The sequence below is a fragment of the Neophocaena asiaeorientalis genome, unplaced genomic scaffold (assembly GCF_003031525.2).
Source record: "Neophocaena asiaeorientalis asiaeorientalis breed wild unplaced genomic scaffold, Neophocaena_asiaeorientalis_V1.1 scaffold77, whole genome shotgun sequence".
NCBI classification, from domain to species: Eukaryota; Metazoa; Chordata; class Mammalia; order Artiodactyla; family Phocoenidae; genus Neophocaena; species Neophocaena asiaeorientalis.
Genome location: NW_020174645.1, coordinates 10,414,746 through 10,429,310, shown reverse-complemented (window position 1 = coordinate 10,429,310; position 14,565 = coordinate 10,414,746). Strand labels below are relative to the sequence as shown.

General features: G+C 47.6%; 1 protein-coding gene across 2 annotated transcripts in view; it reads right to left on the bottom strand.

Moving 5' to 3' along the window:
* Nucleotides 1–3,720: 3,720 nt before the first annotated feature.
* FBXO21 (F-box protein 21) overlaps nt 3,721–14,565 on the bottom strand; it is a 37,813-nt gene continuing 26,968 nt past the window's right edge. The window contains exons 11-12 of one of the 2 annotated variants that reach the window (XM_024758507.1): nt 13,465–13,622; nt 3,721–6,199 (exon numbers count right to left, since the gene is read on the bottom strand). In XM_024758507.1, the coding sequence (XP_024614275.1) occupies nt 6,012–6,199; nt 13,465–13,622 (346 nt within the window). In that variant the 3' untranslated portion in view covers nt 3,721–6,011. The remainder of the gene's footprint in view (nt 6,200–13,464; nt 13,623–14,565) is intronic. The other variant, XM_024758508.1, reaches the window with a different exon arrangement.

The window sequence follows — 14,565 nt, the reverse complement described above, 5'->3', positions numbered from 1 at the left end:
AAAAAAAAAAAAAAAAAAAAAAAAAAGAATTCTGTCATTTTAAGAGAAGTAGATGGAAATTCGATCTAACCACACAAGGAGTCTAGAACGAACTGGTTTTCCCTTCCACATTTTTCTTTATTCTGTACAACTTCTTTTCCTAAGTTCAGGAAACAACCTGCTTTAGCTCCTTCTACTCCCCGGAAGACACTGACATCACTGTCCCCAGTTTTTGTTTGGTTTGTTTTTTGTACAGCGAAACAGGAAACGGCGCTTCCTATGGAAAAATCAGCCCACTTTGAACTTAAAAATGAAACCAAAAAAACCCCCCAAAACAAAACAACCACCCCTGCAAGAACTGCTGTGACAAACCCTAAACTCTACGATGTCAGCTTAGCAGGCGGGTGGCTAGGAGGTTGGAGGGTGTTTGGGGTTATACTTGGTTAAACTGCTGCTTATAATTTGCAAGGTGGAGCCTCAGGCACTGTAGCGAGCCTAGAAGCTGTCAAAGATACAGAACACAGGGTACTGGCTGCTCTTTGCAGCAGCTGATAGCAAGATACCTGAGAGACGGACACTCAGGCAAAAACGTGCTGGTTTAGAACTAAAACAGCAGAGTCAGAAATGCCAGGCTTCCTATGTTGGGAAAGGCACTGCTTCTGGACACCACGGCAAGAGACAAGGATGGAAATCAGTTTGAGCAACGAAGGCCCCTTAGACACTTGCCCGTTCAACAGTGAGACTCGGCTTTGACTAATAGCAGAGTCAGGCAGCCGCCACTAGGTCAGGAAGGGACACGCACCAGGCAGAGAAGCTAGGAAATAAAGTGGACTTGGGAGTTCCGGAAAAGAACTCTGGGTATGATTACCTGTGCAGGTAGTAGCCTGCTAAGTTTCTGAGGGAATTGTTGCCAGAGGGATCAAAAGCATGAAAAACGAAACAAAGTCTTGGACTGGGGCTGTGAAAGCTACACGGCTTGCAGGGAGGGTGCACCCGCAGCACCTACTTGTGAGGCGACCAGAATGGGCCCTAGAGGGCCGGATGGGGTGCGAGGAGCAGTGGACGAGGGAGTCCCTCCCACAGAGCACACTCAACCTCCCCCGTGCCCCGCAGGGAGGCGGCTTCACGACGCCCACCTGCCCCGCAGTATTTCATCAGCCAGCGCCCAGGGCCTACTGTGTGTCTCGTTCTTTTTCCAAGCGGGAGTTTTCATTGCATTTCCCTGCCTCACCAGTGAATGGGAACTGGGAGGGGCGTTATGGACTGATGGGGAGGACGGCCCAGCTGGGCAGGAAGTGGGTGAGAGGCACAGACAAGGTGGGGACCCCAAACCTTTCACTTTCCCCACCTGGCACACAGGAGGCCACCGCCCAGCCTCCTCTGGAGTTAGGGTGCGAGTCAGTGACTTGAGTTCCGGCTACTGAGGCAGAAGTACCTACGGGTGCGGCTCACCCCTGTGAGGTCTCCGCGCCAACCCCCCCGCCCCCGACCAAGGCCATCTGTTGCGGGGAGAACCGGTTGCAGTGGCAGTGTGGCCTGCAGGGACCCCCGCTGCTGGTGGTCGTGCTGTGGCAGGAGCCAGCAAGACGTTTCTGGACTGAGCTGACCACATCCTGGTGCCTGGAAGCCCCGCCAGCCTGACTTCAGACGCCGGCTCCCTGGGAGGTAGCGTGCCCTGCAGGAGAAAGGCACACTGCCTGACCCCCTCTGCCCCCTCTCCTCCACCCTGGCCTCCCTGGAGGAAGGTGAGGGGAAGTGGGGAGCGCTGCCCCCAGCCCCAGCTCAAGAGCCCTCCAGACATGCCCCTCCACGCTCCTGCCCTCCTGCTGCACAGCAGGTGGCCCACGGTGCTCTGGGAAGCCACACCCGGTGGGCCTGGGTCTCCAGGTGACTGCGTGAGGGCCGCCCGCCAGCCCACTCCCCTGCCCTGTGTTACGTGAACAAGAAAATTCTTCTGTGTTCAAGCCATCGTACATTTCTGGGTCTATTTATTACAGAACTAACATTACCCTAATACAATCATTGCTAAATGGCCGTGATACATTTCTTCTGTAATTGCACATAAGTTTTAGTCACCAAAGGAATGTTCTTTTCTCCCAAGACTCTATAAATTTTCAGAACTGAAACGCGAGAAGTTAAGGTTGCAGCCAGGCAAAGGGTAAAGACACTTGCGAGGTAGTTGCTGAGGTTGTCGGCAGTCTGGGTGCGGGGAGCTGGGGCTCAGAGGTCAGGTCCCTGGGTTCACAGCCAGGCTCCCCACCTGCGAGCAGTCCGCTCAGGGAACTAGGCGGGCCTACACCTCAGCAGGGGTCAGCGGACTGCAGCCCACGGGCCAGCCGGCCCCATCCAGCCTGTGGACTGTTTCTTCACAGCCCTCTAGCTAAGAATGTTTTTTACATTTTTCAAACCGAAGAAGAATACGTGACAGAGACCTTACACGGCCTGCAAACACATTCACCGCCTGGCCCGCGTCTTGCAGGGTTGCCATGAGGATTATAAACAGTTGAGGCTGGTGCCTGGCTTAAAGTGAGCACGCAATGCAAGGTAATACCTGCAGTACAGCTGTTAATGTCTCCAAAACCAGACTGTCACAGAGCCAAATTCTGCATTCCTTCTAGGTGAACAGTCTCTCCTTCCCTCCAAAAATCAAACAAAAAACATGAAGAGATACAGCTTGATTATTACGGCCACAAGATGCTTTATCATGAAAAGGCTGCCAGCAATCCAACTTCACTCCCTTGGAACGTGAATGAAGGGAAAGACATGTCTCCCCCCTTTACAGCAAAGGGGCCTGGTGGTAGCGGATGAGAGTCCAGGACATGAAAGCGTGACTCGGTTTAATACCTTAAGAAAGACTCAGACGTTTTAAACGTAGAACGAGACTTTAAGTGGATATTAGAAAATGTAAAACTGATTGAGCAAGAGTATTGATGCTGGTTTTTGAAATAACACGACTTAGCAATGTAAACGCACTTCTGATGGAGAGCTATTACGAGGCTCGGACAGAGACACCACGAAGCCAGCCTTTCAAAATCCGATTAGATGGATCATGTTTTCAAACGAGACGCTTCGCAAGACTGGTCTGCTGGTGACGTGGACTAGGCTTGGGCATAACTGACGTCTCGCTGAGACTGTGTTTCCCAAAGCAGGTCTGCAAACCCTGGGCCTCGGGGATGCCGTGCACATGCAGGTGTGCTGGGGGAGGAAAGTTCTAGGGTCTTAGAAGTTGGGAAGACACCACTACACTCCCCTCCTGGAAAGTCACAAAGTACAACAGCATGTGAAAGGCTCTGAGAAACATCGCAGTGCACGAAACTGGTGACGGCTCAGCTGTGACCATCCCTTTCCGTGTCGTGTGTGACAGCACACGTGTGACAGCGCTGGGAAGCGGCGCTCAGCGGGACGCTGTGGAAAACGCCGCGTCCGTGCAGCTATCGGGTCAGCATTAACGACACACCAACTCTCACTGCAACTCTCACTTTACAACACGTAACTCGACATAATCAAAAGGCTGCAATCTTTGCGTTACAACCGGACACTCTCAAGATGACTAGCCAGCTCGAAAAATTAACGTTTGGCAGGGAAATCATAACATAAAGGTGCTCTGTCCACTCACTGATGTAAAGAGAAATTCAGTAGAGCCAATTTTTGCATATTTCAATCAGAATGAGAACTGAGAGAGATTCTGCTGTTGTCACGGCTGGGCTTTCTGTTCGGGAACGAAACCCGGCAGGCCATTTGTGTGGTTTCTCTGGATAAGTTCCATTTATTAATCATTGTACAAAAAAATCTTGGCATTCGTTTGAAGAGAAAAGAAGTTACTATATCCAAATATTTAATATTTCAACATTGTGAAAGTTCTACTTTTATAACAGGGGTTTTTAAAGTGGAGATAACGTTTCGAAAAATTTTAAAAAGAAACTTATGATTTATTAGAGTACAGGATCCAAAACACATTTTTAGAAAAATATAAAGTGCCCAAAGACCAACTTACACAGGTGACACAGGCTTCCTGGAGCCAAATGAAGCATTCATGAAGAAACACATTTAGAAACAGTCTAGATACATATTTACAGGGGGTCAGTAAAGGTAAAACCATCTTTCTTGGCTTCGATGTTACTCTAAGAAAAAAGGAAATCAAACCAGAAAACCAACAATTGTAACTCTCAGCATGCGCCACAGATTCTTAGTAATGCATCTCATTAATATTAATGCCATAGTATCTAATTTTCACCTTTACATGAGAGTAGTGTAAAACCCCCCAACCTCAGACGGGCCGGGTGTTGTGAGTGGTCACGATTTCAAATGCAAGTCCAAATCATCTGACTTTGGATTGGACAGATGAGGAACACGGGTCCTGGACCGGAGCTGATGGGGGCTGGAGGGAGCTGGCTAGCCAAATCCCCATCTCTTTCCCATAACTGCTCAATAGCTGTCACTTGCTAGTAAGTGGTCTCAGGTGGCTTCCCCAAACCTTGGTCATCCCAGGGTTTCCAAAGGGTAAACGAGAGGCAGTCATCAAACATGGTGTGACAATACTGCATGCAAATGGTCAGACAGGCAGCGAGGCGTGGCTGGATCACAGCCCCCGAAAGTCTCATTCACTAGAGCAACTGGAATCTTTTAAACTTAGAGTAAAGTAACTAGGTCCTAACTCCAGAAGTTAGCTGCTACTGGTTAACTACAAGGTCAGCCCGCTGGAGAAGGGACAGGTCGAGAACGGTGGGAGTCCGGAGCCGAGTTAAGACTCGGTACCTTCACGCTCAGGTACCACGAACATGGAAAGGACCGGTGCCAGCAGAGCCTGGCTATGCAGCCGGACTCCCCAGTGGCTTGAGCACAGACTTCCTCCTGGTGCTTTCACAGCAACGGTAACTCGAGAACATGGGCCACACTCACGTCTCCTTTCCCACAGGGCACACGCTCTTAAAATTGGAAATATTCCGTTTATTTCTACCCCGCCACATTCAAAAAGGTCCTGAAGTGATTCTAAGGAAGGACAGGGAGCACGAAAACTCCTCTTTCCTTTTTAATTTCTAAGTTTCATTATCTCTTCTTTTTTCTGGTTATAAAAGTGAAACCTCATTCCCAGGCCTTTGGGGACCACGGAGTACGGTTTCTAAAAGCAGACATTTTAACAGGAGATTGTACTTCCTACTACAAAGAAAACTCATCACTGATTTAAGATCTACTTACAATACTGGAGTAGATTTTTAAAAAAACCCCACTTATTTTAAAGGGAGGAAGAGCAGATGAATGTGGAAAACCCCATTCACAAAGGCTATTATTAATTATGCATTTTCTCAAAGAATTTTATGTAATAAAATAGAAAACTAATAATTCGTAGAGATATGGGCGTAAATCCAAGAGACGAATCCGGAAGGCAAAACTGTGTCATTCTCTCAATTCAAATAAAGAAAAGGATAAATGCCTGAAATCTGTTTCAAGAATTAGAAAAAAATAAATTCCAATGCTTCTGATTACCATTAGTTTGTTAATGACTCCAGAGCTAAGATGCTGCCAAGATCACCTAGAGCTTCAGCCCCGGATCGGCACTAAATTCAGGGTAAAAAGACAGACGATCCTGACTGAGGAGTGCACATATTCCACAGAGAAATCAGAGAGAAGTGACTGCAAATGGACAACCCCATCTGTCCAGCAAATGAAACGTTCTGAGACGATGTAGACAGACACAATGGGAAGTGAAGAAAAAGAACGGTTATAAGAGTGTCGACTGTGAGACGTCATGAAGACAGCATGTCACGAACTGTCACCACAGGACAAGCATACAAGCCATGCCACTGAACACAGTGCCTTTCAATGAATCACTAGTGTAGGCGGAGAGCAACATTGTCTTTGCAGCTGGAGGAGAGCACACGTGATTTAAACTTAGTAGGAGGCAATCAGCACTACTTGTTAAGTGGCTTTCCCGGTGGTGTGAATCCAGAGGGATCCGTGGAGACATCTCCGTCCGGAATCCTGTCCTCTTGGAAAATAGCAGCAGCAGCAAAGGTACAATGTCCCCCTAGACTTTACTCCACATTCTCTTTCTTTGCACTGTAAATATTCTGCACCGTTTCATAGACAGACTCCAGATCCTCTGGGTACCGGATTTCTAGCTCTGCGTTCGGGATGTAGTGAGTGCCCGTGAACTCGGAGAAATAGCGTCCGACGTCAGGGTGTGAGATCTCCTGAGGCTCCACGTTATACTCCAAGTTCTCTGTTGGCAGAGAGGCACACGGATATTCTCATTAAAGCTGATTTCTGCAACATCTTTTATCCAGAGACCCTCCTATCACCCGTTCTGAGTGCATTTTTGAGGGGGGGGAAAGAAAAGACAGACGTTTATAGAAGTCAGAGGAGGAAACAGGAAAAGGTGGCACGGCGAGGCCACTGGAGGATGGAGCGAGGGAGCTCGGGGTCCTCCTCCAGCTCCGCAAGGAACACAAGTGTTTTCCTTCTCTCTGAGCAAAACTCCAGCAGTCCCTCAGGGTCTGCACACTAGGGGCTCAGCAGGCTTCTCTGACCTGATCCAACACAAAGCCACACGTGTGGGCCGAGGGTGGCCTAGCCTGCTCGGTTCTTGCCAGCGGTGAAGCTTCTGAAGCCGCCTGAGCAGCCGCTCGCACGTCTCTCCCTGTCGTCCTCCTCCTCGCAGTCTGCTACTGGGAACCACCCTCCCACCACCCCCAGCCCCCTTCAGTGTTTCCAAGGGCGAGGACCCGGCTCACAGGGCTGGCTTGGGGTCCGAGAGGAGGAATGAAAAATGGCTCGTACCTCTAGACCCTACAGGGATATGGGCTGTGGCACCTCTATCATCTCTTAGGAAAACCACACTACCTCCCTTCCGTGTTCCCCGTTTTGCCACTAGAGAAAGCAACAGAAAATAAGACTCCTTTAAAACGGAATGAGAAAAAAAGAGGTGATAATACTTGCGAGGTATTTTAAAGCCTGAAATCCTCTCAGATGGCCTCTCCCTCCCCAAGCTATTTGAAAAACGGCTCCTCCATGGGACCAAGGAAAGGACAGTGTCTCGTGGGCCCTTCCTCACTGGCCATAGAGCCCTGGTCCTAGACTGCGTGTGGCCCCCAGTCAGGAAAGGCCACTCCCACCCTCCATGTCCTGGACCAGAAAGGAGCTGCCCAGGCAGGCCTCCCCGCTCTGACTGCGTCCCAGATCAGTATGAACCATACTTAGCGCCTATTGCCAAAATCAATTCAGGGAGTCTCTGCGCGAGCCTAGCTGATGCGCTAACACCAACGGTGCAGCAGGTTATCTCTTCAACAGCTCGTTAAACATCCTGAAACGCATGTTCAGGACCTTCGGTGCCCTCCACCCAGAGTACACAGGATAAACACAAGCGCCTTTCGGAAGCCTGCCTGTAACAGATGTTTGTCTTTCAAAAGAGGGGGAAAGACTTTGTAATCCAATCTGTAACTTTTTTACAAGATGGGAGGATTTAAAGAACTTTTGTGCTTGTAGTTGTTTTAGGCTGTTTATTCAGCTACAATTGGGGATGTATCAGTTTGAGAAAACAACACCTTTATGGACATCACATACCAATCACAAGCAAAGATGAACGTTCAGACATTACCTCAGCATCGCTTAGGAGAGCAAAAAATGTAGCAACAATCTAAATGTCCAACTGCAGGTCACTATGTAAATAAATGATGGCACATTAATTCAGCAAAATCCTAGACAGCCAGGAAAACGAGCAACCTGTTTTCAAGACGTTATGGGGGAAGTGGGAGGAAAAACACATTATCACTTATAAAAAGCCAGGAAGACCACATACCTGCGTTGCTACGTGACATGCACATACAGCTACACATTTTACGTGAACTCCTTTAAGCTGGGCACGTACGGCGCGCCAGGCACCGCGGGACGTGCACAGCCTCCAGCTCACAAGGCTCCACGAAGAGCTCTGGTCACACGCCCTCTTGCGGCCGAGCTGACAGCAGCAGGAGTGAGGACCCTGCCCAAGGATTCAGCCGGGGCTCAAACCCAGACGGCCCAGTTCCAGGGCTACGGAAGCAGCTGAAGAGAAGCGTCCCCGTGCACTGTCCCGCCAGCAGAGGTCAGGGAGGAGGGGCTGGGATAGACCAGAGGGGCGGGCCACGGCTGCCTCAGAAGGCAGGCTGTGGGGACGGTGCTCTATGAGCTCTGACCTCTCCCTACTGTTACCACCAGAGCTCTGGGGATGGTTTTACTTCCTTCCTTACATTTATTTTCAACAAATTTTGAAAAACAAAAAAACCAAAAAGCTGGATGCTTTAAAATGCCACTGGCTGAGAAAATCTGCTGTCTTGCCCCCTCCCCCAGTGAGCGATGAGTCACGGGCATACCTGCCTTGGGGAGGCACACGGGGATGCAACCACGGCCTGGGGCCTGAACCCGGCCAACTGCCTTCCCCTGTCGGCTGTTCTTGCCCCAGAGATGTTCGATGGAGGGCAAAGAACCTGGGATTACCCCCGAGAGATAAAAGTCCGTTTGGTCCTCATCCGGGGGCCATTCTGCTTCTGACAGGATGCTCGGCAACGTCTGAAGACATTTCTGGTTGTCATGATTGGGGGCTGCTGCCGGCATTGTGTGGGCAGGGGCCAGGGTGCCTCTAAATCAATGCACAGGACACCCCCCAACACACAGCTGTCTGAACCAAAATGTGCCCAGAGCCTGCTCTGAAGAAAGCCAGACACATGTTTCAACATCACTTCTCTCCCTCTCTTTTTCTATGTATCCTGAAGCAGCAGCTTGGTGTCAGCTAATGCTTGGCATCTGAGTGTTGGTAGGAGGGCAGAAAGGTCACAGTCAGGTCATGATCACGTGTCTGTAAGGACAGCACGACTGGGCAGCTGCTGCAGAGAATTCTGAACGTGGGCCCCAAACAAAGAGGCATGAAGAGTACGGAGAGAACGTTGGGGAAGCCAGGAAAGGGGTAGTGACAGTCCACGAGGCAGCTCACAGCCCCGCTCTTGGCTGTTAACCAGGAACATGGACTGAATTCAGTGTTTATCTACCTGGACTCCCAGCAAAACAGGAAAAATGTAGTCATAAAGGAAACTTTTTCAAGAAAAAATAAAACACTGAAGTTGACAACTAAGTATTATGAGGGGAAAATAATTCCCAATCCACTAAATAAGTTTTAAAAATTTTTGAAGAGGAATAAGAAATCTAAGTGATACAAAACTTAATAAAGAGCAAAATATTAAACAGGGACTACTTAAAAGTCCTGGAAAAATCTTGGGAAGAATTTGATTCCCCTAAGATTTTCAGAGAAATGTGTCTGCTTATTTTATTTAAAAATTTCAGCTACCCCAAAATACACGAATACATTCCTGTAAAAGTCTGGAAACAGTACCCATGAGTCCTCTGGGGGCGCCTATCGGCCCCTCCCCAGAGGAAGCCACTATGACTGTGAGTTTTTCTAGTCCTTCTTTTATGAACATACACACATGTAGCTAAATATAATTATACGCACTCAGAGAAGATTCCATGCTGCCCTACGTGTGCTCATTCCTATCAAACATACCGTAAGCATTTACCTGCAGCTGGTTTATTAGGTTGCAGCTCAGCTTCCCGAAGTTTGCATATACCCCCATTTACCAGACAAGTCCCATGAATGACACTGCTTTGCTGTCATAACAAAGGGACCACAGGCCCCCTGTGTCAGTGCGTCTCCAGTGGAGGAACCGAGGGGAGAAGTGCCAGGTCAGGGGAGATAGAGCACTTGAGATTTTGACAATTTAAGAGGGAGCCAAACTGCCCTCTGAGACGGCTGAAAATTTACACTGCAGTCCTGACGCGGGGAGTCCTCACACCCTTGCCAGCACGTGCAGACCGCCACAGACCGTGTGCGCGCATGCTGGGGGGGAGGGGGGGATGGTGGAAACTTAGTTTGGAAGTGGAAGACCAATTATGGGAAAGGAAACTGACACTGGGTGAGGGCACGCCACGGCCCAAGTGTTCAAGCAGGTGCTTTACCATCATACACGGAAGACATGTAAAAGCCAGGTTTTTACACCACAGCTGAATTCCTGACCTTCCAATATGGGCAGCTGGCTTAAATTCAGAGCATCTGTGACAGTCGTTTTCTTCCGTACTAAGAAGTACGCAGGGAAGTTGAGACAGGAGTTTCTGGTACCAAGAAAATATTAATACTAAAGCACGCCCCCTAGTGGGAACAAAAATTACAAACATGCAAGATGCTGTATAGCCCGTTAGCATACTGAGGGAAAACTGAATTGTGCAGACTGAAAGTATTTGAGGATGGCATGCAGGTGTGTGGTTTATAATTCACTCTTCAACTCTCTGTGGAGAGCGAAAAAACAGAAAAGCATTCATCAATGGGCTCTGCCCAGATTACTAGGATCACTGGAGCCAGAGGCTGAAAATTTAGATCACGAAATAGTTTAAAAGCAAAATAACTTAATGCAAATATGTTAACCCAGAAATGTTCAAAACCATATTTAAATTAGTGCTTTTAAAATTTACCCTCTCAAGGTCGCTCACTGGCTAAATGTGGGCTAATTTGAGAATAAAATTGTTCCAAATGATTATAACACATTGACTAAATAAAAAATCCAGGAATCTATGGGAGGAGAGGGGAAGGAGAGAGGGGGAGAGAGCGAGGGAGAGAGGAGGAGAGGAGAGAGAGGCGAGGGTGGGGGAGGAGAAAAGAGAGAGAAAGAGGGGGAGAAAGAGGGGGAAGGAGGGCAAAGCTCTTGTTTGCAGAACTCGAGGGAATACCCGCAGTAGAAAACCACCATTTTGCAATTCTCACATCATGATTTAGGCAAGAAGAGCCAATAGGTGCTAAAACAAACATAAGGATAAAGGTTATTGGGGAACAGGGTATACCCAGGATGCCCCAGTTTGACCCCATGGATTTCCTGTTAACTTCAGAGGGAAAACTGTCCCTTATAGCAAGTCACCATCTTAGCCAATGACCACACTCTGCCTCACTAACAGTGGGACACGGAACCCCACGGTCTCTGGACGAGATGCAACGTGACGCACACAGCACCTGAGAGTAAGCACGCCAGCCAAAACCAGCAACCTGATCTAACCAAACCCGGGCTTAACTTCCAGTTTACAGACAATACATAGACAAAGAAACAGTAAGACAAATCCAGAATGTTAGACAGTTTACAAGACAACCAGCCCAGACTCTTCAAAAAGTCAAAGTCTTGGGCTTCCCTGGTGGCGCAGTGGTTGAGAGTCTGCCTGCCAATGCAGGGGACACGGGTTCAAGCCCTGGTCTGGGAAGATCCCACGTGTCACGGAGCAGCTGGGCCTGTGAGCCACAAATACTGAGCTCTGCGCGTCTGGAGCCTGTGCTCCGCAGCAAGAGAGGCCACGACAGTGAGAGGCCCGCGCACCGCGATGAAGAGTGGCCCCCGCTTGCCACAACTAGAGAAAGCCCTCGCACAGAAACGAAGACCCAACACAGCCAAAAATAAATAAATGAATAAATAAATTTATAAAAAAAAAAAAAAAAGTCAAAGTCTTGTGAAAAAGAGAAAAAACATAAGAAATGAGGAACGGTTCTTTACTAAAAGAGACTACAGAGACATAATAACTAAACACAGTGCCTGAATCTTGTCTGGATCATGATTTAAAAATGAATAAACACGAACCTATAAAGTTATTCTTGTGAGAATTGAGAAATTTGAATATTGAGTGAATGTTAGATATTATGAAATCATTTTTATTTGTTGGGTGTAATGTTGTACCTGTGGTGATGCAGAGAAATGTCCTTATTCTTAGAAGATGTATGATTAAGTATTTAGGTCATGTTATCTGCGATATTCTTTCAAATCAATTTTAGAGTGTGAAACTGACAAGCAGATTTTTCTTTTTTTTTTTTTTTTAACAAAGTCATTACAGTATTCTGACTGTAAACCTTACAGCTCATGTTGACCTAAGGTAAGATTAGGATGAATTCCTGAATCTTCTACGCAGACACTAGACAAGTTCAGAACACCTTAAAACCAAATACCCAGCTTCACCTACTCTAAGAAGCCCATTTTAAAGTTAATATAAATGTTTCTAGAAACCCAAATATCAGATACTCAAAGTCTTGATATCAACTCCACGTAACGGGCAATGAGTGTACAAGGTGAAGGTGTAGACACAGACCCCAGTGTTGACAACAAGACAATTTCCTCTGTGCTCGTGACTTGCCCTGTGACGCGCAGTGGGAAACGCTCACTGAGTGATCAGTGGCGGGTGCAAACAGTCCGAGAATCACTCAGCAATTTCCAAATAACTTGATTTTTAAAATCTGTAGTATAATTTTTTTTTTATCTGACAAAGCTTTTTAATAAAATCCCTGTCAGTGCCTTCATCTGACAGGGGGTGCACATCGCCCCCTCTGATAACTCCCCTTGTACTGACGGAGGTTAGGTGAGCTGTGGTCTCAATAAAGGGAATTTCTCTTGCATACGCTCCTCTCCCAGCTTCTAATGAATTAACAATGATTAATATGAAACTTTTCTAGTCTTTTCGGTACGTCTGAGATTTTTCTGCATCCAACATTTCTATTATTGGATTTACCAGAACACAGTATCAACTTAGGTCAAACATGACGCTTTAGGTGAGACGCAAAAAGCTGCAGCACGATGGTTACGGGGAAGGCTCTGTGCCAAGCTGCCTGGCCGCATACTCCGTAAGTTAAAATTTAAACATCTCTATGTGCTTCAGTTTCCCTGTGTATCACATGCGCACGACGATGATGATGACGACGGTAACTACAGCTCTCAAATGGAGCTAATGTACGTTAGAAGGCTGCTGTCACAGAGCAGCACTATGTTAGCATTTTTATTAATAAAATGAACACTGTGAATGCCTTGACAGGCAGGCATGCGATAAATTCATCTCACTAAATGGAGGGACAAAGAAGAGGAGAGCCCTGGGCGAGCACCTGTCAGGGCTGGCAGTGACCCCAAACACCTACCAAGCACCTACCTGTTGTTGCCTCTCCCAGGTGCCCTCAGAGCCAGTGCTGTGAACTGCAGTTCCCACAGTGGCCACTGGGGGCGTCTCTGGGGGGAGCACAGCTAACTGGCTGTCAGTCTCAGTGCTCGGGTGGCTCCCCCAACAGTGCCAATCGGTGCCCTCCAGTTCAGACAGGCAGTATGAGCAGGGCACAACTGACCCTCCTTGCCTGCAGGAAGCCGACGGCAGTGCCTGGGAAGCAGGACTTTGACTGGCAGAGGCAATGACCAATCAAAACAGAGGTTGGCAACAGCCTGGAACAGGGTCCTGGCTGCGGTGGTGACGGAGGGGGAGACCCTGGGGTGGTGACTGGGTAACTCGTGGTATGGCCACACCAATGCATACCCACCCACGTTTAGCTGAGTACCAGCTCTGATGAGGTTAACAGCCATGGGACACCTGTCAACTCTGAACAGACTGACAGCCTGTGCCTGCAGAATCTGAGTGCTCAAATGTGTGCTTCAAGTACAGACAGTACCAGCTACTTACCTTGGGCGGCATATCTACAGGACCCGTCCTCCACCAGAACATTATAGAAAGGCTGATGATGGCCGTGAGGCAGGCTGTGGACGTTCATGTTTCGAATCCACTCATGTCCCATCATGCAGGTGGGGTCCCAGCCATAGATGACACAGTTATAGCCATACCTAATTAACATAAGAGCAGTGGCAGATCAGCTCCCTGGGGCCCTGTCATGGCAGCTATGAAATATAGAGACAATGGCTTGGCTTCTCTGAAACTTACATTCTTAGAGATACACCTGCTTTTACTCCATGCTAAATCAATTTTACTCCTGCCTCTCTTTATAAACCCCTCTGATTATCTATCTATCTATCCATCCATCCATCCATCCATCCATCCATCCATCCATCCATCCATCCATGGTAGGACAACTGAGGAAACATAAACTTTCACCAGATATTTGATGAGGTTAACGAACTGATGATTTTCTTAGATATGACAACAGAATGGTAAAGGTGTCTTTTTTAAAAAGTGAGCCCTTACCGTTCAGTGTTACCTACCGAAATAGCTACAGAGGAAAAGGACCTCTGGTATTTGCTCCAGGGAGGAGGGGGAGGGGGTGAAACAAACTGTATGATAACTGTTGAAGCTGGACATGGGAACATCACCTGGTTCGTAATACTCCTCTCTCTACTCTTACATATGCTTGAAATTTCCACAACAAAGTTAAAAAAAAAAAGAATGTAATAAAAGAATGGAAAACACTAGCCAAAAACTGAGAAAAGATATTTGCAACTTATCTGCATATAGAGACTAATACACAGAATAAAGAAACTGCAAATCAGTAAGACTAACAACTCAAATGAAAAGCAAAATACCTGAAGAGGCAGTTAATCAGAGGAACCTGAATGGCTAGTAAATGCAGGGAAAGAACCTCAATCTGGGTGGTAACCAGGGAAATGCAAATTAAAACCACAATGAAATGCCATTTGCCATTTACCACATAAGTGCATTTTTAAAGGTCTGGCACTAACACAAGATGGCGAGAATCAAACCTCTCAGGTCCTGGCCTGCTGGTGGGATGTAAATAGGTACAGCTGCTCTGGAGGCAGTTTAATTTTGCCTCAT